General features: G+C 49.0%; 1 protein-coding gene across 1 annotated transcript; it reads right to left on the bottom strand.

The window, feature by feature from the left end:
- Nucleotides 1-2,454: 2,454 nt before the first annotated feature.
- LOC130473426 (BPTI/Kunitz domain-containing protein-like) lies at nucleotides 2,455-9,209 on the bottom strand. Its single transcript, XM_056844947.1, has 5 exons — nucleotides 9,140-9,209; nucleotides 5,351-5,518; nucleotides 4,510-4,677; nucleotides 3,948-3,959; nucleotides 2,455-2,549 (listed from the first exon to the last, which is right to left on the bottom strand). Exons 1-5 carry the CDS (start codon nucleotides 9,207-9,209, stop codon nucleotides 2,455-2,457), a joined length of 513 nt encoding a protein of 170 aa, XP_056700925.1.
- Nucleotides 9,210-24,828: the final 15,619 nt, after the last annotated feature.

Raw genomic sequence — 24,828 nt, 5'->3', positions numbered from 1 at the left:
CAGTGACTCGCACGTAGAGACAAAGAGATCTATTATAATAACAAGTGTAAAGAAATAGAAGAGAACAACAAAAAAGGAAGATCTTGTCGAAGGCTTTCACGGTCAGAGTTCATTGGTTCTTGTGGGTTATCCGGGCTGTGTAACCGTGGTTTTGGTATTTTCTTTCCTGACGTTTCGCCAGCAGCTGTGGCAGGCATCTTCAGAGGAGTAACACTGAAGGACAGTGTCTCTCAGTGTTACTCCTCTCAAGATGCCTGCCACAGCTGCTGGCAAAACGTCAGGAAAGAAAATACCAAGACCACGGTTACACAGCCCAGATAACCCACAAGAACCAACAAGAGATCTGTTCCACAAGATCCAAAAAATCAAAGGGAAATTTAAAGCACGGTTAGGCATGCTGAAAGATCAGCATGGAAATACATTAACTGAACAGGACAAAATAAAGAAAAGGTGGGAACAATACACTGAAGAACTATACAGAAGAGATGAAAGGATAAAAGATTATTTCCAAGAAGAATCTTTTGAAGAAGAACCTACAGTTTTAGAAAGTGAAGTGAAAGCTGCATTGAGAGCAATCGGGAGAAACAAAACACCAAGAGCAGATGGGATATCAATAGAGATATTCCAAGCCACAGAAACTGAGTCCATCAAAATCTTGACAAGAATATGCCAACAGATATGGAAAACAAAACAATGGCCCACAGACAGCAAAGGCTGTTACCATATATGGAACGAGAAATGCCTGATGTTCAAGCTGGTTTCAGAAAAGGAAGAGGCACCAGAGATCATATTGCAAATATACGCTGGTTACTGGAGCATACGAGAGAATTTCAGAAGAAAATCAGTTTGTGTTTCATAGATTACAGCAAAGCTTTTGACTGTGTGGATCATGAAAAGCTATGGCTGGTTTTAAAGGAAATGGGTGTGCCACTACATCTGATCGTTTTAATGCCCAACCTGTACTCTGGACAAGAGGCCCCAGTTAGAACAGCATATGGAGAAACAGAATGGTTTCCAATTGGCAAAGGTGTCAGACAAGGATGTATTTTATCTCCCTATCTCTTCAATCTATATGCAGAACATATAATTAGGAAAGCTGGATTAGATTTAGATGAAAGTGGAGTAAAAATTGGAGGGAGGAACATTAATAATTTGAGATTTGCTGATGACACTACATTATTGGCAGAAAATAGTGAAGATTTGAAACGACTACTGCTGAAAGTTAAAAGAGAAAGTGCCAAAGCAGGACTACAGCTGAACATCAAGAAAACAAAAGTAATGCATGTGGACAGAATCTGTAGAGGAATCTTCTAGAATGCTGCAAGTCCCCTCCTAGCGCACCAGCGACGGAAATCCTCCCCTGGCCTCCCCCCAGGGTCACTCCATCTTTCCGCACATCCCTGCTCCACTTTCTCCAGGGGGACGGATCTCTGCTCCGTGGATAGGACACCAGTCTTTAAGAGGGATAAAGAAACATCAACCAAGGTTGCTCTCTCAAGGTTGCAGTACAAAGTGAAAAACAATAAAGTGTCAGGTCCGTGCTACCTACTGGAATACAGGCTCAAGACATTTGCAGGCCAGGGGCTGGCTTCAGTTCAAGGCCAGAGCCTGGCTGCTTCTCAAGGTCTAATTCTCATGCTCATTAATCCTGTGTACAGTTTCGGTTCCTCTGATTATCTTGGATGTATGATGTTATGGCTTCCCTCCTGGGAATCAGTATCTCGAAGTAACTTCACTGTTTTGCTTTCCCTGCCTAGAATGCTTTTAACCTGTACCTCGCATACCCGAAGTCATTAGCAGCCTTACCTGCGTGTAGGCAGTCAGCTTCTTTAATGTGTCTTTTTGCTCCTAATAAAGTAGCATTGGTTTGGATCACCTGCCTGAGCGTTTGTGCTTATGGGAAGTCTAGGGACAGACGCCTGCATCTGACAGACAGCCAATGTGCATTTTACTTTCAATACTGCAACCTTGAGTGAGCAGCCTTGGCTGATGAAGTTTCTTGCAATGAAACAGACATGTTCCGGGACTGCCGTTTTTTTCCTGCTCCTATCTTGCTATTTTGTACTTATGTTCTTCCCTGCTGCAAGTCAGCTTGTTAAATGTCTAATAGTAAGACTACTGCCTTCAACTACATCGATCTTGTTTTCTGTCAACGTCCTGATAAACTTAACCATTGAGCAGGTTGTGATATCTGCCTCCTTACATCAGCTCTTCAACTGTCTAATTGGGATTAATATTTGATTTATGGATAACTTGTTGTTCAAGAGCTTTCCTTGTTATACTGGACAGATTGTGAAGTGATGTATTAGTGCAGTTTCTTATCTGGCAAAATAGGACACAACCATTATCAATGTGTGTATACACTAAAGCAATGTTAGCCCATTTGGGCCTGTTTAATTTATGATGTTCAATTTCTGATGATATATTGTGGACATCTATGCTGTTGTTCTGTTGCTATGTTTCAGCATATTGTTTTTCTTTTTGCATATCTGATGAGAGGGTTGGCATGACGGGCGCCGCTTCCTCCGTCCTCCTATCCTTGACTGTTCCTTGGGAGAGAAAGGCAAACAGTCAGATTCAGTCCACCGGCTTGCAGACCGTGGCCAGAGCTGACCACCATGCAGCTTTTCCACATGAAGCTGTGAGAATGCCTCACAACACTTTTCGGGCCACCTCTCCCCGTGTGCCCCCATGTGCCAAGTGCACTTTTCAGGTGTGAGGTAAACCTAAAATGACTAAACTGAGGCTGTTGTACTTTTGGATTCGGTTCCATCCGAACTAGAAACCGACAAATCGGGGAAAATTCAGCTGTTTTTTCAGTTTGGGATGAACCCAGTCGACAGCCCTATGCTCCTCCCGGTAGTCATGAACTTTGAAGCAATGGGCCCTGCATGAAGGCAGTCAGGGGTGTCAGCACTGCCGCCTCAGTGCTAGGAGGACCATCCCCAGGGACCCATATGTGGAAAGGGGTCACTTTAAAAAGGGCATTCCTTGCACCAATATGAATGGACCCTGCTAAGGCTTGGGGTATTTCCGGAGATTTGGGTGGGGGGAGGGGGGAGCTTTGGGAGGAGAGTGACCTTATCAGAGATGTAATGCCGTAGGTCCCCCTTCCAAAGCAGCCATTCCCCACTCCCACTGGAACTGATCTGTGTTACCTGGAGATCAGTTCTAGTTCTGGAAGGTCTCCAGGCCCCAGTTGGAGATCTCCCCACAACAGACACCCTGTGAGGTAGGTGGGGCTGAGAGAGCACTAAGCGAACTGTAATTAGCCCAAGGTCACCCAGCTGGCTTCATGTGTAGGAGTGGGGAAACAAACCCAGTTCACCAGATTAGCCTCTGCTGCTCATGTGGAGGAGTGGAGGATCGAATACTGTTCTCCAGATCAGAGTCCTCTGCCCCAAACCACCGCTCTTAACCACTACAACACCCTGGAAAGATTGGCCCATCCCAAGGCACCCATATGTGGAAAGGGGTCACTTTGAAAAGGGAATCAAACCAGGTTCTCCAGATCAGAGTCCACCATCAGATATCTGGCCCGTTGAGGCCCCATTGAAGCCCCTCCCCTCCACAAACCACATCCTTCTCAGGCCTCACCCCCCAAATCACCAGGTATTTCCCAACCAGGAGTTGGCGACCCTACCACCCACCCACCCGTGGCCCCAGAGAGGCTTCGTACAACTTACATTTCCTCCCACAAGCAACCTTGCATTCCATTTCAGTATTGAACCGGTTGATATTCCCCCCAGAGCCCCAGTACACAAATCTTCTGCACTTGTCGGATGTCTGGTCATAGTGGTATCTGATGAAGCTTGCCCTGCAGCGGCCCGGGTCCAGAGAAAACATGCATTGAACTGAAAAAGAGCAGAGAGTGGGCAGTGGGCACTGCTAGGGGAGGGGCAGCACTGCCAGAGGAATGGCCAGTCACACCTCTCACTCTAACCTACCTCTCAGGGCTGCTGTGAGGGTAAAAGAGAGGAGCGGAGAATGATGCAGGCTCCCCGCTGGGGAGAAAAGTGGGGTTAAGAGAATAAGAAAGAGACTTCCTTAATACTTCCACAAGGAAAAATGCTAGAGGCAAAAAGGACAGCTGGTAATTCAGGCGGAGATCCTGTCATGTCGGTAAGGGTCGGGGGGTGGGCTTAATGCCCTCTGTTGCTCACTCGAATTCAAGTCCTGCAAAACTCTTTCTTTCTGTTGCAGAACCAACTTGCAAACCTTTTCAAAAGAAAGAGCTCCCTACTCACCCAGTAGGGTTTCCAGCCTCCAGGTGTGACCTGGAGAACTCCAGCTATCACAACTGATCTCCAGGTGACAGAGATCAGTTCCCCTGGAGAAACGGGCCGCTTTGAAAGGTGGACTCTATGACACAGTACCCCATTGAAGCCCCTCCCCAAACCCCGCCGTACTCAGGCTTCAACCCCCAAATCTCCAGGTATTTCCCAACCTGGAGCTGGTGACCCTACCACCCGCCCACCCGTGGCCCCAGAGAGGCTTCTTGCAACTTACCTGGCTTTCCACAAAAAAGCTGGCATTCCTCTTCAGTATTGTACCAGATGTTATCCCCTTCGCACCCCCCATCCACACATTCTATGCACTTGTCGGACGTCTGGTCATAGTGGTATTTGATGTAGCTTGCCAGGCTGCGTCCCAGGTCTGGAGGAAGCATGCAGTCACCTGAAAGGGAAGCAGAGAGTAAGGGCGCCGCCAGGGGATGGGCAGCCTGGGGCCAGGCAGCTCACATTATTCTCTTCTCCTCCATTTTATCCAGCTCTTATGGGATGGGCACCTTGGGCCAGTCACACCTACCTCGCAGGGCTGCTGTGAGGATAAAAGTGAGGAGAGGAGAATAATGCAGGCTCCCCGCTGGGGAAAAAGGTGGGGTTAGGAGCATAAGAAAGGAATTTCCCCAAGACCTCCACAAGGAAAAATGCTAGAGGCAAAAAGGACAGCTGGTAATTCAAACAGAGCTCCTGTAAGGGTAAGTGGGGGGGGGGGGGTTAATGCCCTCTTGTGCTCACCCAAATTCAAGTCCTGAAAAACTCTTCCTGTTGCAAACCTTTTCAAAAGAACGAGCCTCCTACTCACTCAATGGGGTTTCCAGCCTCCAGGTGTTACCTGGAGATCTCCCGCTATTACAACTGCTCTCCAGGCGATAGAGATCAGTTCCCCTGGAGAAAAGGGCTGCTTTGGAAGGTGGACTCTATGACACTGTACCCCATTGAAGCCCCTCCCAAAACCCCGCCGTACTCAGGCTTCAACCCCCAAATCTCCAGGTATTTCCCAACCTGGAACTGGCGACCCTACTACCCGCCCACCCGTGGCCCCAGAGAGGCTTCTTACAACTTACCTTTCTTCCCACAGAAAAGCTGGCATTCCTCTTCAGTATCGAACCGATTCCTATTCCCTTTGAACCCCTTATACACAAATTCTGTGCACTTGTTGGATTTTTTGTCATAGTAGTATCTGATGTAGCTTGCCTTGCAGCGGCCTGTATCCAGAGGAAGACTGCAGCGACCTGAAAGGGAAATAGAGAGTGGGGGGTGGGCACTGCCAGGGGATGGGCAGCCTGAGGCCTGGCAGGGGCATGAGTGGACAAGTGGCCAAAGCCACCAATTGCCCTCCCTGCAGAGGGGGTCCCTCCACCTTGAACATGACATGGTGTATGCCCCCTCCCTCCAAACTCCGTAGCTTGTCTAGGGCCATGTTGAGGGTGAAGCTGTGTGATATGGGGAGAGGACCCATCACTGCCCTGCCTCTTAGAGAAGGAAATTATTACTTGGAAATATCAGACCATCTTTAAAGAATAGACTGCAGATGGCCAGGAGACATGGTGGCAGGGGGTGTCGGTGATGTCCACCCAACTCCGAATTAGGGTTGCCAAACTCCTGGCCCAGCCTGGAGATCTATTGGAATGACACGTGATCTCTGGACTACGCAGGTCAGTTGCCCTGGAGAAGGTATTCCTGGCCTCGACTCTACCTGGAGAAAATGTATCTGATGAAAGGACTTTTGACCCATAAAAGCTCATGGCCTGAAAATGTTATTGGTCGCTACAATGCTGTGTGTGTGTGTTAAGTGCCGTTAAGTCGCTTCTGACTCATGGCGACCCTATGAATCAATGTCCTCCAAAACGTCCTATCTTTGACAGCCTTGCTCAGATCTTGCAAATTGAAGGCTGTGGCTTCCTTTATTGAGTCAATCCATCTCTTGTTGGGTCTTCCTCTTTTCCTGCTGCCCTAGCATGACTGTCTTTTCCAGTGACTCTTGTCGTCTCATGACGTGACCAAAATACGACAGCCTCAGTTAAGTCATTTTAGCTTCTAGGGTCAGTTCAGGCTTGATTTGATCTACAACCCACTGATTTGTTTTTTTGGCAGTCCACAGAATCCGTAACACTTTCCTCCAACACCACATTTCAAAGGAATCTATTTTCTTCCTATCAGCTTTCTTCACTGTCCAGCTTTCACACCCATATATAGTAACAGGGAATACGATGGCATGAATTAATCTAGTCTTGGTGGCCAATGACACATCCTTACATTTCAAAATATTTTCTAGCTCCTTCATGGCTGCCCTTCCCAGTCTCAATCTCCTTCTGATTTCTTGGCTGCAGTCTCCCTTTTGGTTGGTGATGGAGCCAAGGAATAGAAAGTCTTGAACAATTTCAATTTCCTCATTGTCAACCTTAAAGTTGTGTAATTCTCCTGTAGTCATTACTTTTGTTTTCTTGATGTTCAGCTGTAGTCCTGCTTTGGCACTTTCTCTTTTAACTTTCAGCAGTAGTTGTTTCAAATCTTCACTATTTTCTGCCAATAATGTAGTGTCATCAGCAAATCTCAAATTATTAATGTTCCTCCCTCCAATTTTCACTCCACTTTCATCTAAATCTAATCCAGCTTTCCTAATTATATGTTCTGCATATAGATTGAAGAGACAGGGAGATAAAATACATCCTTGTCTGACACCTTTGCCAATTGGAAACCATTCCGTTTCTCCATATGCTGTTCTAACTGTGGCCTCTTGCCCAGAGTACAGGTTGGGCATCAAAACGATCAGATGTAGTGGCACACCCATTTCCTTTAAAACCAGCCATAGCTTTTCATGATCCACACAGTCAAAAGCTTTGCTGTAATCTATGAAACACAAGCTGATTTTCTTCTGAAATTCTCTTGTATGCTCCAGTAACCAGCGTATATTTGCAATATGATCTCTAGTGCCTCTTCCTTTTCTGAAACCAGCTTGAACATCAGGCATTTCTCATTCCATATATGGCAACAGCCTTTGCTGTAAGATTTTGACCATCAGTTTACTTGCATGAGAAATTAATGCGATGGTCCGATAGTTGCTCCGTTTCTGTGGCTTGGAATAGCTCTATTGATACCCATCATCTCCTGGTGATTTGTTTCTCCTGATTGCTCTCAATGCAGCTTTCACTTCACTTTCTAAAACTATAGGTTCTTCTTCTTGTTCCTTATGTGGTCTTTAAACTCTTCCGGAATATTGCTTAGATTGTATTTTGGTGCTATGAATGTTTTGGTGTTTTTCTTAAGCTTTATCTTGATTTTCGATATTAACAATTCATGATCTGTACCGCAGTCGGCTCCTGGCCTTGTTTTGGCCGAGAGAATAGAGCTTCTCCATCTTCTGCTTCCAATTATACAGTATAATCTATTTGATTTCTATACTGGCCGTTTGGTGATGTCCATGTATACAATCGTCTGTTTGGTTGCCTGAAACATGTGTTTGCAATGAACAGATTGTTGTCCTCACAGAATTCTACGATTCGTTCTCCTGCTTCATTCCGTGCTCCTAGCCCAAATCTGCCAACAACATTTGATTCTGCTTTGTTTCCTACTTTTGCATTCCAATCACCTATGATTATCAGCATATCTTGTTTAGGTATGTGATCAATTTCTTCCTGAAAATTGGCATAAAAACTTTCAATTTCTTCCTCATCAGCATCTGTAGTTGGGGCATAAACTTGAAGGATGCTTATGTTGATAGGCTTTCCCTGAAGTCTGATTGATATTATTCGGTCAGACGTTGCATTATAGCTCCTGACTGCCTTTGCAACATCTCGCCTCACTATTAAAGCAACTCCGTTTCTTCTCTTTTTGTCATTCCCTGAATAAAACACTTTGTAATTTTCTGATTGAAAATGTCCTAATCCAGTCCACTTTAATTCACTTACTCCCAGGACTGAAATGTCCATATGTTCCATTTCCTGTTTAACAATTTCAAGCTTACCCTGATTCATGCTTCTCACATTTCATGTTCCTATTATATGTGTCGAACAGCTTCGGACTTTCCCTTTGCATCTATTCATGTCAACCACTGAACGTCCTTTCGGCTTTAGTCCAATCACATAATTAAGAACAGCGCTACTCGTACTTGTCCTCTGCTCTACCCCAGTAGCATGCTACTGGGCTCGAATCTAATGGTTCAGCTGCAGACCGACATGGCTACCCTCTGAAACTCTCTTCCTGGAGAAAACGGCTGCTCTGGAGGGTGGCCCCCATGGGATCACATCCCTGCTGAGTTCCCTTCCTTCCCAAAACCTCACCCTTCCAGGCTCCACCCCCAATTCCCCAAGAATGTCCTAACCTAGAGTTGTGAGCCCTTTGAGCCCTGATAAAATGCCACTTGGCTTCAGGCAGCAGCTGAATTGGATGAGTTACAACAGTTTTTAAAGCAAGATACAATAACAACGAACTAAAAATACCTTGCAAAAACGGATTAAAACTATTGGTCCTGCTTCACCTGTGCCTTTAAAAGGCTAACCCAGACAAGAACATTTTGCACCCCTTGGAGAATTGCCTGCACTCAGACCTTGGAGAAGTGCCTCCCCCCAAAGGGGATTTCTAGGAATGGGGCAACTTCTGAACCTGCTTCTTTCTGTACCCTTTGCCATTGCAGCAGGTCACCCAAATAGCCCTGTCAAGGAATCCCTTTAATTTCTTTTAGAACTGGAAGAAGCGGAGATGGCAGCCTCAGAGACAGCCAGGGCAGACTCCTGGAGAATCACGGGCAGAGGAGGATGCCCCTGCCTCTGCCAGTCTCTCCCGCACCGCCTGGGATACAAGGGTGCCCTCGCTGCCTCTGGCTCTCAGTGGCCCTGGCAGCTCACACCACTTACCTCTGCCAATTTGTGCCAGCAACTCATCAGAGAGAAGCAGGAGCCCGAGGAAGAGGACTTTCAAACCCATCGCAGTGCTGGGGCGAGTACTCAGTGCTGAGCCAAGCCTGACTTTAAGTTCTCTCCCTGCTAGAGAGGGGAGGGGTGGCAGAAAGGGCACCGCCTTTGATAGTCTGACAGCCCTTTCTCCTGAGCAAGGGCATCTTTGCCATATATGGGGCAAGATCCGCTCAGAATGCAGAATCCAGTGTCTTTGTACTGTGAGGCAGGCTGTCCAGAGGTGGCTGGACACAAGTGGGTCAGACTCAGGCAGGAAAATGCCCCCATCCGAAGCATCAGGAATCCCTGGAGTGGGCTGAGTGAGTTGGGGTCCCTCTTCCCCATATGAGGGACAGCGCTCTTTTCATGGCAAGGGGAAATGTGGCGTGCTTCCACACTGAACTCTTTTCTTTGGAGTGGGAGTCACCATTTCCTCACTAAGGAATTCTGGGGAACACAGATAATAACGTTGCTTCCTGACTGTTGCATTCCACTGGTTTCCCTGTTGTCGTCTAATCTTTTTGAACTCCACTTTGTGGCAATGTTTCTACCTTTTCTCTGCAGTTTGTGTGCTAGCCTTTTTTCTCATGGGCTGGCAAAACACTGCTGACTGGTATGGAGAAATCGATTGCATCATGAAGTTGCCGGCATTTCAGTTTTCCTTGCCCTGCCAAAGTCTGGGCGCTTCCTTCATATCTGGGGCATATAGCATGATTAGGGGACTAGAGCAAATTATTAGGGGACTAGAGCAACTGTCCTATGGGGAGCGGTTAAGACGCTTAGGGCTGTTTAGCTTGGAAAGAAGGCGGCTGAGGGGAGACATGATAGAGGTCTATAAAATTATGCATGGTTTGGAGAGAGTGGACAGGGAGAGGTTTTTCTCCCTCTCCCATAATACTAGAACACGGGGTCATCTGCTAAAGCTGGAGGGTGAGAGATTCAAAACAGATAAAAGGAAGTATTTTTTCACACAACACATAGTTAAATTGTGGAACTCCCTGCCCCAGGATGTGGTGATGGCTGCCAGCTTGGAGGGCTTTAAGAGGGGAGTGGACATATTCATGGAGGAGAGGGGTATTCATGCCTGTTAGTTAGAATGGATACTAGTCATGCTGCATACCTATTCTCTCTAGTATCAGAGGAGCATGCCTATTATTTTGGGTGCGGTGGAACACAAATAAATAAAATAAGGTGGAAAACTCAGGCCAATAGTCAGGCCAATCCCTGCATTGATACGAAGCAGCATTGTATGCCATTAAAAATTGCCTCATTTGCACGGCAGGGAAACCCTAATCACAACCTATGCAGGCACTCCCCGTGAAAAAACCCCCCAAAATGAGCCATTCCTTGCACAGTGCTAATTACAGAGCTGCCGTCCCTTCGGGCGTTGGTCCAACAATCTTGCATTCTTTTGCTGGGATGAGCACATAAAAAAAGTTTTTTTAAGAGCAGGGAGCCATGCTCAACCCCGGCAGCGGGAGAAAGAGAGGAACAGGCGGGGAGGAGCTTTTTGCCAGCAGGAGAACCCTGACTTGTTGTGTGTGTGTGTGTTTGCGCGCGGGCGCTCCATCCCTCAGTCTCTCTCCCTCTTTCCTCCTGCTGCTCCCCCCTTCCCCATCTGCCACTTGCAGCAATTTCGCTGCTTTTTCAGCCCTTGCCCTCCTGCATTCCTTCCCCTTCATTGATTGGTGAATGCAAACAGGAGGGGAGGGGGAAGGTGGGATGGGAGGAGAAAGGCTTTTCATTGGGTGTTGCAAAAAGAGGGGAGGAGAACTGAATAGCCTATGTAAGTGAACGCACCCCTTGGATTGCCGTTTTTGAAATGACGTAAAGAAAAACATTGTGATATAGGCATTTTGGGAAAACACAGATATTTGGCATTTCCAAAGCATTTCAAAGTCAAAATGGGAGGTCTGAGGGGCAATCTAACATGGATAACACATTTTTATAAATGTAGTATATACTGCGTTAGCCCTCAACGTCAGTATTGCCTGTATTATCCAAGCAGAGGCCTTTCACCTCCTACCTGATCCTCTTAATTTGCAATGACAGGGACTGAACCTGGGACCTTCTGCATGCCAAGAAGATGCTCTGCCACTGAGCAGCCTCTCCCTGTGGAGGAAAAGGGCCACATGTTGAGGGTGAGAGAAATAAAGATGGAGCCACCCAAGTCACTGCAAACCATCCACAGCAGAACTTGCATAGATTTTACTTTATTTCCCTCTCTGTCTACCCCATTGCACAGAGATTTTGGGCAGGGGCCCAAAGAGGGAGGAGGCTGCACAGTAGGAGGATGCCAGGGGAGCTCTGATGAGAGGGTTGGCATGATGGGCGCCACTTCCTCACTTCTTCCTTCATTCACCATATCCTGGGAGAGAATGGCAAACATGTCAGATTCAGTCCAGCGGCTTCCAGACCATGGCCAGAGCTGACCACCACACAGCATCTCCACACAAAGCTGCGAGAATGCCCCACAACACTTTTCAGGCCACCTCTCCCCGTGTGCCCCCATGTGCCAAGTGCACTTTTCAGGTGCGAGGTTGCTTTCCTGTCAGGTCCTTCCCATCTGATCAGAAGCTGGCAGAATGGGGACATTCTTTGCTGTGGGAGCAGTTATTTGCAGGGACTTGCCAGGATCTGCAGAATGTCATTCAATAACTTTTTTGTGGAGAGCTTTTTGTAGAGCGTGTAGCAATGTGGGAAAAAAACTTGACTGTTATGTATGCAGCGGGAAGCTAAAACTATGTTGAACTTGGAGCCTCTCCAGGCTCCTGTGCTTGTGTGTCCCTATTGGCTGTAAGCGTTTGCAGCAGCCCAAATATGGACTTGGGGTGTGTGTGGCCCCTGTGGCTGAGCGGGCATATAAGCAGGGGTTGTTGCACAGTTTGCCAGTTCTGTTCCTGTTCACCTAATAAAGCAGTTGCTGTTGGAACTCTGCTCTGGTCTCGTGTATCGCCCATGCATACATAATATAGGTGACGAGGATGGGATACTGAGCTGGTAGGTAGCCCGGCTCATCCTGGCTGAAATCACTTTCAGCAGGTCCAGATCTACGCTGACAACAAGTGCACCATCAACAAGGCCCTCCAGCAGGACTCCTACCCAGTGCCCATCATGAGCCACCTCCTGGCGTCCCTTGCGGGAGGCAAGGTCTTTGCTAAACTCAGTCTGCTCAAGTGTACCAGCAGCTATTGGTCTACGTGGAGTTTGCTGACCATTGTCATGCACTCGGGGGCTTTCCAAGTGAAGCACCTACAGTGGGGTCAGCACGGCCCCAGGGATTTCCCAAAACCTTATGGAAGATCTCCTCAAGGGACTGCTGGAGGTCATCCCATACTTCGATGATGTCCTGGTCGCGGGTGGCTCAAATGTGAAACTGCTGGACCAGGTCCATCAAATCCTCGCCCATTTCAGAGGCACCGGCTTCACAGTGAAACAAGAGAAGTGCCAACTGGGCCTAAGTGGAGTTCCTGGGGTACCTCATTGATGCCACCGGGATCCACCCAACCCCGCCAAGGTCCGGGCTATACATAATGCCCCACCGCCTAAGTCAAAACAGGAACACCAGGTTTTCCTTGGCCCCTGAACTTTTATCACACGTTTCTGCCCAACAAAGCTTTGGTTGCTGAGCCTCTGCATCGCTTCCTCAACAAGTCAGTTCTATGGTCCTGGGGGTGGCAGCAGCAACACACTTTCGAGGCCGCCAAGGCTCTGCTGTCCTTGTCCAGCCTCCTGGTCCATGTTGACGAGGGGAAGCCAGTTCTCCTGACCTGCAATGCCTCTCCCTACAGCATTGGTGCTTCCTTGAGGCACCAGTTGCCAGATGGGTGGGAGGTCTCGATCGTGTACTACTCTTGGACTCTCTCTCCAGCCGAGCTCAACTATGCGCAGATCAACAAAGACGCGCTGGCAGTCATCATGGGAGTAAAAAAGTCCCACGACTTCATCTATGGTTGGCCGTTTACCATTGTCACCGACCACAAGCCCCTCCTGGGCCTGTTTGTTCTGGATCGCCACAGATCCTGTCCCCTAGCATGTTCAAGCTCTCGACGTCATGCTCCCAACATCATGATCCTGGAGACCCTGCCTGAGCCGCCACTGCACGTGTCTGACATCGCTGCCCACTCCGTGAAGGACCACGTCATCTCCCACATTCTCAAGTGGGAGTGGAGGGGGTGGCCAGTAGGCTGGCCGGACGTGGAATTCACACCATTCGCACCATGGTGGTTGGCACCATTTGCCAACCACCAGCATGAGCTCTTGGTGCACAAGCGTTGCCTACTTTGGGCAGATCTTCACAATAGGGCTGTTGAAAATAAAATCGGTACAGTTCGGCTTTGGCAAAATTCGGCCCTTTTAAATTCGGGCCATGCCAAAGTCTGAACTCCCCCACTTCGGATCCACGAAATTCGGCACAAGATCCAGAGTTTGGGGGAAAATTCACCCCCCACGAGCTCCTTCACGAGGCTTCCCTGAAGGCACGCAGGGGGGCCCTTTAAACAGATCTGGGCCGAGGCAGGTTTAAAGCCCCCCCTTCAGCAAAGCCCCTTGAAGGCGCACGGGGGGGGGGGGGAGCCTGACGGTTATGCTGCTGCGCTGAACCCTGAATTTACCAAATTTATTTGCCGAACACCGAAGTCGGGGAATTCGGCTCCCCTGTTTCCCGCCTTTTTTGGAATTCGGTTGGTCCCAAACCGGAATCTGCCGAATCGGGGGAAATTTGGCGGTTTTTCAGTTCGGGATGAACCGAATCGACAGCCCTACTTCACAACTCATGGCCTGCCGGACACTGGGGCACAGTTTACCTCCGTTAAGTTTCAGTTCATGTCTAGGAACCTGATCCGGCATGTGACCTCGGCACCCTTCCACCCCTCCATCAACAGGCAGGCAAAGCAGATGGTGCAGACAACGAAAGACGCCCTGGGCCAGCTAGTCTACGGGAAATGGGATGTACAGCTAGCGGACTTCCTCCTGGCACAGTGCCTGACTCCATACACTGCCACCAAGAGGAGCTCAGTGGAGCTGCTGATGGGCTGCTCCCTAAAGACCCTCCTTGACTTCATGCACCCAGACCTAACCTCTGACCGTGTTCCCACCCGGGAGACTCCTGCAGTCCCCAGATCCCTGGCGCAGGAGAAGCCGGTCTATGCCAGGAATTATGGTTTGGGATTGGCATGGGTGCCAGCAACAGTCTGAGGGGCAATGGGGCCAGTCTTGTACAGGGTGCCACCCCGGATGGCTGAGTCCTGTGGTGCCACATCGACCAGCTGCGGTGCTGGCCAGCGGACACTACAACTCCTGATGCAGCTGCAGCAGCAGCAGTGGTGCCTACGGCAGTGGGGCCTAACCCTGACTTGGAACTCCCCAGCAGCCATGGAACCTGCGGACCCTCCCCACGGACTGACAATGGACTCAGGGGTCCTGACTGTGACCCCAGATGTGGCTGCACCATCCGCCGACGACAAAGTGGCTGCCACCCCTGAGCCACACTGCTCGCAGCAAGCCTGGTCGCGACCAAGCCACTTGAAGGACTATGTCTGCTGAAGCGGGTGGGCTCCAGGTTAGGTGGGAGGAGTGTTATGTATGCAGCAGGAAGCTAAAAGTTATGTTGAGCTTGGAGCCTCTCCATAGGGCTGTTGAAAAAAAAATTCGGGAAAATTCAGGTTAGGATTTAATTGGCCTTTTCCCTACCGGTAAAACCCGAATGCCGAATTCCCCTATACCAGTAAAGGTGGGAATTCGGCTTTAAATTCAGGATTCCTGAAACATTCAGCCATTTAAACCCATTAAACCCATTTTACGGCTTTCCATGGCTCCTGGGGAGGGTGTTCTTGCATACATTGTATCTCTATGGAGGCACGGGGCAAACTTTGCAAAGATACATTGCAAAGATCCCACTAAAGATTCTGAACACAGCCACTTTGCCAATGAATTTCAAAGGAGGAGGATGGGGTGACTCCTTCCAGACCCAATAACTCCGAACCCCCTGACCCAATCTTTACCAAACTTGGTTTTTTTTTTGCAAGGAGAGTCCCTTCTAGCTCCCCTGAAAAATTGGGACCTCTACCTGTAAAAATGCCCCTGCAGAAGCCGCAGAAATATGTTCCTGATAAAGCCGAATTTTCGGGAATGGCAAATTTGGCTTTGCCAACCTCCCGGATTTTGCTGATTCAGTAAACCCAAACCAGAACATTTCAGTATTTTTTTCTCTTCTGTTTTTACCTAACCAACAGCCCTACCTCTCCAGGCTCCTGCGCTTGTGTGTCTCTGTTGGCTGTAAGGGCTTGCAGCTGCCCAATCATGGACTTGGGGGTGTGTGTGTCCCTGAGCGGCCAAGTAGGCTTATCAGCAGGGGTTGTTGCACAGTTCCTGTTCACCTAATAAAGCAGTTGCTGTTGGAACTCTGTCTCCGGTCTTGTGTATCGCCCACACATACATAATACTGACTAAGTTGGAGTTCCTGGGAGGATCTAGGGATTGAGCAACACTCCTGCTCTGTTTCTCCTCAGTCGAGGACTGAGCAGAAAGTGAAGAGCCCGGGACCGAAAGAGATCTGCCAGTCGGTTATTCACATTCATTTTAAAACTTGTTCCACTATAAAGACAGAAACTGCACACTGTTAAAACAGAGGAGATAGTGTCTAGTGAGAAAATATTGTGAAGTATGGGCTCAGTGTGAGTTGTGCGAACCTTCCCAGGGTGCGGTTTCAAATGGAGTGAGCTGCTTGGCTGTGAGGTGAAAGGCAGGATCTCAATTATTATAAAGGGGGAAGACACTCATATTCTGACGGAGGGCAGAGCAAGTCAAGGGGGGCTTAGAAGGGAGGGCAAGAATGAAGGACTAACTGGGGAAGGGAGAACCCTGAGCACCAGGGCTTCCCCTGATGTTGCATCCCAGCATTGGGATTCAGAGGTTGACTGCCTCTGAACATGGAGGTTCCCTTTAGTCACCATGGCTAGCAGCCACTGAGAGACTTGTCCTCTATGAATCTATCGAATCCCCTTTTAAATCTGTCCATGCCTGTGGCTATCATTACACCCGCTGGCAGCGAATTCCACATTTTCATCACTCTCTGCTTAAAGAAGCATTTCCTTTTTTTCTGTCCTGTATCAACTGCCTACTAGCTTATAGAATCATAGAGTTGGAAGGGACTACCAGGTTCATCTAGTCCAACCCCCTGCACAATGCAGGAAATTCACAACTACCCCTCCCCCACACCCCCAGTGACCCCCACTACATGCCCAGAAGGTGACCAAGATGCATTCCCTCTCATCATCTGCTTAAGGTTATAGAATCAGCATTGCTGACAGATGGCCAGCTAACCTCTGCTTAATAACCTCCAGGGAAGGAGAGCTTACCATCTCCTGAGGATGACTGTTCCACTGAGGAACCGCTTTAACTATTAGAAATTTTTTCCTAATGTCTAGATGAAAACTCTTGGGATTTAATTTCAACCAGTTGTTTCTGGTCCAACCTTCTTTGGCAACAGAAAACAGCTCGGCCCCCTCCTCTATATGACAGCCCTTCAAGTACTTGAAGATGGTTATCATATCCCCTCTCAGTCTTCTCCTCTTCAGGCTAAACATACCCAGCTCCTTCAACCTTTCCTCATAGGACTTGGTCTCCAGACCCCTCACCATCTTTGTTGCCCTCCTCTGGACACGTTCCAGCTTGTCTACATATTTCTTAAATTGCGGTGCCCAAAACTGAACACAATACTCTAGGTGAGGTCTAACCGGAGCAGAGTAAAGCGATACCATCACTTCGAGTGATCTGGACACTATACTTCTGTTGATACAGCTAGAGCTTTTGAAAAAATATATATCGGTATAATTCGGATTCCCCCCCCCCCGGGAAATCCCGAATCCTGAATTCCCGTATACTGGTTTATGTAGGAATTCAGGTTTAAATTCAGGATTCCAGAATAATTCGGCCATTTAAAGCCATTTAAACACATTTGCGGCTTTTCGAGGCTCTATGGGGGCATTTTTGGAGGTAGAGGTCCCAGATTTTCAGGGTAGCTTGAAGGGACTCTCCTTGCAAGAACTCCCAGGTTTGGTGAAGATTGGGTTAGGGGGTCCAAAGTTATGGGGTCTGGAAGGGGTCGCCCCATCCCCCATTAGAAAGCATTGGAGCCGGCGGACCCGACTCTCAGAGTCCACAAGACTGTCCATCCCGGGGTGGTGTGTTGGCAACCCTGCCATGGCCACCATGACCAAGGATGCCATCTGGCGAAGTTCAGCTTGGTGCCTCAGGCGGTGCTACAGAAGCAAGATTTCTACCCACCCTTGGCAGAGTGAGTGCGGGGAGGGGGCTTGCCAACCAGGGTTGCCAAGTCGGGGGACCATCTGCAGGCACCCATGGGTGGAAAGAGGTCACTTTCTAAAGGGTGTCACCTGGAGATTAGTTCTAATTCCAGGAGATCTCCAGGCCCCAGCTGGAGGCTGGCAGCCCTACCAGGAAGGCAGACATCTGGCTGTATGGTTGCCAACCTCCAGGTGTGTCCTGGCATTCTCCTGGAATTACAACTGATGTACAGGCTGCAGTTGTCAGTTCCCTGGGAGAAAACGGATGCTTCGGAAGGTGGACCCTATGGAAGCCCCCCCATCCTCACCTTTCCCTGTTTCCTACTCTCCTTTCAACTCACCCAACCACCTACCTATGTATGTTTGACCTCCTTCAGCTGTATTTATTATTTATTTGCTTCAATTACACCCTGCTTTTCTCCACAATGGGGAGCCAAAGAAGCTGACACCGTTCTGGGGGCAGAGGTCCGGGACCAGAGCTCACGGGCTCAGCCGGGGGTGCAGCTTTTGGCTGTATTTATTTCATTGGTGTCTGTCTCTCTCCCCAACGGGGGCACAGAGCAGCTCACATTATTATCTTCTCCTCCATTTTATCCAGCTCCTATCCACCTTGGGCCAGTCACACCTCTCAGCCTAACCTACCTTGCAGGGCTGCTGTGAGGACAAAAGAGAGGAGAGGAGAATGATGCAGGCTCCCTGCTGGGGAGAAAAGTGGGGTTAAGAGAATAAGAAAGGAACTTCCCCAATACTTCCACAAGGAAAAGTGCTAGAGGCAAAAACGACAGCTGGTAATTCAGACAGAGATCCTGTCATGTCTGTAAGGGTCGGGGGGTGGGCTTAATGCCCTCTGTTGCTCACTCAAATTCAAGTCCTGGAAAACTCTTTCTATTGCAGAACCAACTTGCAAAACTTTTCAAAAGAAACAGCCCTCTACTCACCCAGTAGGGTTGCCAGCCTCCAGGTGGTACCTGGAAATCTCCCGCTATTACAACTGATGTCCTGGCGACAGAGATCAGATCCCTTGGAGAAAAGAGCTGCTTTGGAAGGTGGACTCCATGACATTGTACCCCATTGAAGCCCCCCCTCCCCAAACCACATCCTCATCAGCCCCCCCCCCCAAATCTCCAGGTGTTTCCCAACCTGGAGCTGGTGACCCTACCACCCACCCTACTGTGGCCCCAGAGAGGCTTCTCACAACTTACCTTTCCTCACACAAAAAAGCTGGCATCTCTCTTCAGTGTCAAACTGATTCCTATTCCCTCTGCACCCCCCATACACAAATCTCAGGCACTTCTTGTATGTCTGGTCATAGTAGTATCTGATGAGGTGAACTTTGCAGGGACCCGGTTTCAGAGGAAGCCTGCAGCGACCTGAAAGGGGAAGCAGAGAGTGGGGAGTGGGCCCTGCCAGGGGACGGGCAGCCTGGGGCCAGGCAGCGACATGAGCGGGCAGTTGGCTTGCCTGGCCCAAGCCATGGCAAAGGGTTGCCCAAATGACCCTGTCAAGGAATTCCTTTAATTTCTTTTAAAACTGGAAGAAGCGAAGAGGGCAGCCTCAGAGACAGCCCGGGCAGACTCCCAGAGAATTATGGGTGGAGGAGGATGCCCCTGCCTCTGCCAGACTCTCCCCCACCACCTGGGATACAAGGGTGCCCTCACTGACTCTGGCTCTCAGGGCCCCTGGCAGCTCACACCACTTACTTCTGCCAATCTGTGCCAGCAGCTCAGCAGAGAGAAGCAGGAGCCCGAAGAAGAGGAAGAAGACTCTGGAACCCATCGCGGTGCCGGGGCGAGTGCCCAGTGCTGAGCCAAGCCAGCCTTTAAGTTCTCTCCCTGCCAGGGAGGGGAGGGATGGCAGAAAGGGCATCGCCTCTGATGGTATGCCAGCCCTTTCTCCTGTGCAAGGGCATATCTCCTGGTATTTTTCCCGGAGGACTCTTCTTTCAACCTTATAGTAATCTTTTGCTTGTCCCCGGCCCGAGGAATGTCCGTCTGGCCTCGACCAGGGCCAGGGCTTTTTCGGCCCTGGCCCCCGCCTGGTGGAATAGCCTCTCGAATGAGACCAGGGCCCTGCGGGCCTTAAAGAGTTCCGCAGGGCCTGTAAAACAGAGCTATTCTGCCAGGCTTATGGTTGAGGCCAGCTACGGTTTCCTGTATATGATCGCTGGCCTCCGATCCCGCAACATTGTTGTGCCTTAATTCATCTGCTTGCCTAATTAAAAAATTTTACACCTAGAACCACCTAAGTAGTTTTAGGACAATTGTTTTTTTAAAAAAACTTTAGGGCTTTTAAAAAAGCTGTTTTAATGGTTTTATTGATTAAATGGATTTACTCGCTTGTAATCCACTCTGAGCCCAGTTTCGGCCAGGGAGAGTGTATTAAATTGAAACAATAAATATGGGGCAAGATCAGCTCTGAATGCAGAATCCAGGGTCTTTGTACTGGGAGGCAGGCTGTCCAGAGGTGGCTGGACACAAGTGGGTCAGGCAGGAAAATGCCCCTGTTAGAATCATCAGGAATCCCTGTACTGGGCTGAATGAGTTGGGGTCCCTCTTCCCCATATGAGGGGCTGTGCCGTATCCCTTTCCTCATGGCAAGGGGAGATGTGGCATGCTTCCACACTGAACTCTTTTCTCTGGAGTAGGAGTCACCACTTCCTCACTCAGGAGTTCTGGGCAACACAGATAATAACATTGCTTCCAGACTGTTGCATTCCAGTGGTTTCCCTATTGTCTTCTCACCTTTTTGAACCCCACTTTGTGGCAATTTTTCTACCTTTCCTCTGCAATTTCAGAGCTAGCCTTTTTTCTTCTGGATTGGCGAAACATTACTGACTGGTGTCAAGAAATGGTTTGCATCATGAAGAGGTCAGCCTTTCAGTTTTCCTTACCCTGCTGATGGCCAGGCTGGCACCACAAAGTCTGGGGGCTGTCTTCATATCTGGGGCACATAGCATGATGCCCATGCAAAGCAGCTTCCAAACGGAGGGAAAATACTTAAATGGAAGTAAAATAAGGCACGGAAAGCATTTCTTTTGGTGACAAATGACATCCGGTGAACAGTCCTTTATTGTGGACATCAAACACCTGATTTCAAGAGATGGTCATGGTGCGGGGAAACAAAGCCTCTACTCACATAAATACATGTAAACACATGAAGCTGCCTTATACTGAATGAGATCCTTGGTCCATCAAAGTCAGTATTGTCTACTCAGACCTGCAGTGGCTCTCCAGGGTCTCAGGCAGAGAGAGTTCTTTCCCATCACCCACTTGCCTAGTCCCTTTAGTTGGAGATGCCAGGGATTGAACTTGGGACCTTCTCTATGCCAAGTAGATGCTCTACCACTGAGCCACAGCCCCTACTCAGGGCAATCTTCAGTTTGAGAGCAGGCATTCAGAGATTGTGGTGGTGAGATCGGAGCCGAATCTCAACCAGGGGGGTACTCTGAAGGAGATTGCTCATCCACGTGGATGAACAAATCTCCCCAACTATGGGGCTCTAACAAAACCAGTAAAAAAAAAAAAGATAGAAAAATGGGAGAAAGCACAAAGCCATGCCCCTGAGCAAAGGGTTTTTGGGAATCGCCTATTTAGCTTCGGCGAGACCCCCAGGTTTTGGCGTTCGGTAAACCCAAAGTCCACACTCCTGATGGTCAGGACTTCACATTTATGGGCTGTTGGTTTCACTGTTTCCCACACCCCAAGAGTGGAAAAACAAAAGCCACAAGGAAAATATTGTCGAAGGCTTTCACGGTCAGAGTTCATTGGTTCTTGTAGGTTATCCGGGCTGTGTAACCGTGGTCCAAGACCACGGTTACACAGCCCGGATAACCTACAAGAACCACAAGGAAAAGTTTAAACTTGTTGGCTTAGAATTTCCCCAGCTGGCATGACATCCCCTTCTGACTTTGCCATGGGGCAGGCATGGTGGGCTTGTAATAGGGAACATCCTATGGTAGATTAAATGCCACGTGGCACCACAGAGCCAGATCAGCTACTGCCTGACCTAGGGATAAGCAAAGGAAGGCGTTGAGGAGCCCAAGCAAGAAACCTCCTAGGCCTCCCGGCCCAGTTTCCTGTTAGCTGCTGGCTTGCTGGCATCTTTCTGTTCCTTGCCTGAATAAAACCACGTCAGTGTTTATTCTAAGGCCAAAAGGCACCTTTGTTCTGGGACGCATTGTTCTTTTCATGCTCCTTGAGTTAACTTAGATGCTTAAAAGAAAATTAGTGTATTGGTGCGACGAAAGTCCTCTATCCTTCCAGAGATGAGTAGTTTGCTGCAGCACAATAAAAGAAGTGGCCAGTGAGGGTTGCCAACCTCTAGGGGGGACCTGGAGAGCTCCCGGCGTTACAACTGTTCACCAGCCAACAGAGAGGAAATGGCAGAGGGGCGAGGCCCACTGATAGCTGCTGATAGACAAGCAAAGTGGGGTTGACTTAAAAGAGGCCTAGTGAAGTGAATAAGTATGGAAGTGAAGCTGAAGTGTGTAACATCTGTAGGATGCACTTTGAACATGAATGCATCTGCCTAATGACTGCATCCATGCATCTTGTGAAGTGAGCTCAAATTCAAGAACGTCTATGCTGGAATAAAGTTTGCTTGCCTTTAGGGTGCCGCCAGCCTTCTGTCTGATTCTCCTTCGAAAGCACTCCTTTGTCCTGAAGGAAAGGGGGGAGGCTATCTCCCTGGGAGATAATTTTGATGAAATTGAGTAAAAGGATCTGTCCACAGAGGGTCGCCAGGTCCCCCTGGCCACTGGTGGGGGATGGGGAGTAGGGTTGCCAGATGCAGGCTGGGAAACACCTGGAAATTTGGGGCCTGGGCCTGGGGAGGGCGGGGGGACCTCCATGGGGTCCAGCGCCACTAAGTACACAGAGGCTGCTGTCCTCCTGGCTTTCTGGAAAGGATGCAAAACAGAACTCCTCTGGGGATGTTTTGGAGCACCTTAAACAAGGGCAAAAGCGGGGAAGGAGCTGCAGATTGGGGCATGAGGTATTTTCAGTTTGGATTTTGATGTGTTGCTGCAATGTTTGTTTTACCAAATTGTTTTATATAGATTTAAAAATGTTGTTATGTGCCACAACTCGTGGGCACCCAATGGAGCTGATGGGAAGTGGATTTAGGATGGAGAAAAAGGAAATACTTCTTTACGCAGTGAGTGATTAAAATGTAGATTTGTTGCCAGAGGGTGTGGACTCCTTTAATGGGGGATTAGACAGGTGTCAGGCTGTTATCTCGGTTTAGATGTTTCCTTTCGTTTCTCTGCTGAACCGTCCAGACTCAAGGACGGCTACACATACCAAAGCCTGGGAACGCCACTCCTGGGAAATAATGCTCTGTTTATGCTTTGTAATCTCCCGCTGTTTCTCTGTCTTATATTTCCAAATAACGGGCAAGACAGGCCATAGCTGTCATCTTGCCTTTCATACACTGTATTGCCTATTTGACCAGTAAAGCCATCTGCTTGAAATCTGATTGTCTCTGTGGTGATTTCTGGTTCGATGGGTCAAGAGCTGACATTATGACAGATGGCTTTACTGGTCAAATAGGCAATACAGTGCATGAAAGGCAAGTTGACAGCTATGGCCTGTCTTGCCCGTTATTTGGAAATATAAGGCAGAGAAACGGCGGGAGATTACAAAGCATAAACAGAGCATTATTTCCCAGGAGTGGCGTTCCCAGGCTTTGGTATGTGTAGCCGTCCTTGAGTCTGGATGGTTCAGCAGAGAAACGAAAGGAAACATCTAAACCGAGATAACAGCCTGACATCCTGCTCCCCTTAAGTCCTCCTCCCATCCGGCAAGGGGGCTGGTCTGTCTGGGTAGGCATTGTGAAAGGCGTTGACGAGTTTGGGGGCGGAGACATCCCGTGCGCGAACCCACTCGTCATAGGCAGGGGGGAAGTGTTTCCAGCGGATCAGGTATTGCAAGGCCCCTGGTGTATGCGGAATCCAGGATTTTGGAGACTTCGAAATGTTCCTCCCCCCCCCATTATGGGTTGTTCAGGAGGCGGCTCCGGGTGCCATTGTGGGGAAGCAACATGGGGCTTTAGAAGGCTGACATGGAAAACGGGGTGCACACGCCTCAGAGTTTTGGGGAGAGTCAGTTCCACCATGACAGGATTTATGAGGCGGGTGATGGGAAATGGGCCAATGTATTTAGCACTGAGCTTATGGCAAGGACGGGTGGAGCGCAGGTTCTTGGTGGAAAGGTATACCAGGTCACCCACTTGCAGGTCCATACTTGGGGAACGATGCTTGTCAGCCTGCGCCTTGTATTTGCGCTTGGCTCGGTCCAGGTTGCTAATCAGCCAGGGCCATGTTGTACGGAGGGTGTGTGCCCATGAGGCAATGTCGGTATCCCCCTCCCCCTCTGATCCTTCTACAGGGGTGATAGGACCGAAGTCCTGTCCATACACCGCATAAAACGGGCTGAAACCTGTGGACTGATGTACAGCATTATTGTAGGCATATTCTGCAAAAGGCAACAGTTCTACCCAGTCATCTTGGTGGTAATTGACATAACAGCGCAAATAACATTCGAGTACAGCATTGACACGTTCAGTTTGACCATCTGTTTGGGGATGGTATGCACTAGACAACCCTTGCTCCACCCCCACCAATTTGAGAAAAGCTTTCCAAAACTTAGCAACGAAACTACTTCCGCGGTCGCAGATTATCTTGTGCGGAAACGAATGTAGTCTAAAGACATGTGACACGAAGAGGCGGGCCAATTTCTGAGCGGAGGGGATTCCCGCACAGGGAACCAAATGCATTTGCTTAGAAAATAAGTCAGTGATAACCCATAACACAGTTTTTCCCCCGCTGAGAGGGAGATCCGTCATAAAATCCATAGCAATCACTTCCCAGGGTTTGCTGGGTATTTCAAGTGGTTGCAGTAGTCCTGGGGGTTTGCCTTGAGATCGTTTGACCGTGGTGCAAACAGGACAGGTGCGAATAAAAGAGTCAATGTCAGAACGCATTCCCCCCCACAAGAACTGCCTGCACAACAGGTGAAGGGTCTTTAGGAACCCAAAGTGTCCAGCTGTTTTTACTCCATGAGCCAAATGTAAGACTTCTTTTCGGAGCGTTTTGGGGACGTATAATTTTGAGTCTTTGTACCAACAACCTCCTTGTTCGATTACATCGGGAGGCAGGGTTTGAGCAGAGCGTTCCATAAGGCATTGTGCCCAAAGGGAATTTAAGAAAGACTCGGAGACGGGAACCCCCCCTTATTTACGGTGGAAGCAGGAGCAGATCTGGGGGTCGACGAGGGGGAAGTGCTTACGTGCGGTGGTGCGCTGACTGCAGGCGGCTTGCCGGCCGGTTGGTTGGAGGAGTTGGTG

This window comes from Euleptes europaea, chromosome 2, assembly GCF_029931775.1.
Source record: "Euleptes europaea isolate rEulEur1 chromosome 2, rEulEur1.hap1, whole genome shotgun sequence".
NCBI lineage: Eukaryota > Metazoa > Chordata > Lepidosauria > Squamata > Sphaerodactylidae > Euleptes > Euleptes europaea.
Note: the sequence above shows the minus strand (reverse complement) of the source record. Positions and strands in the feature narration are given on the sequence as shown.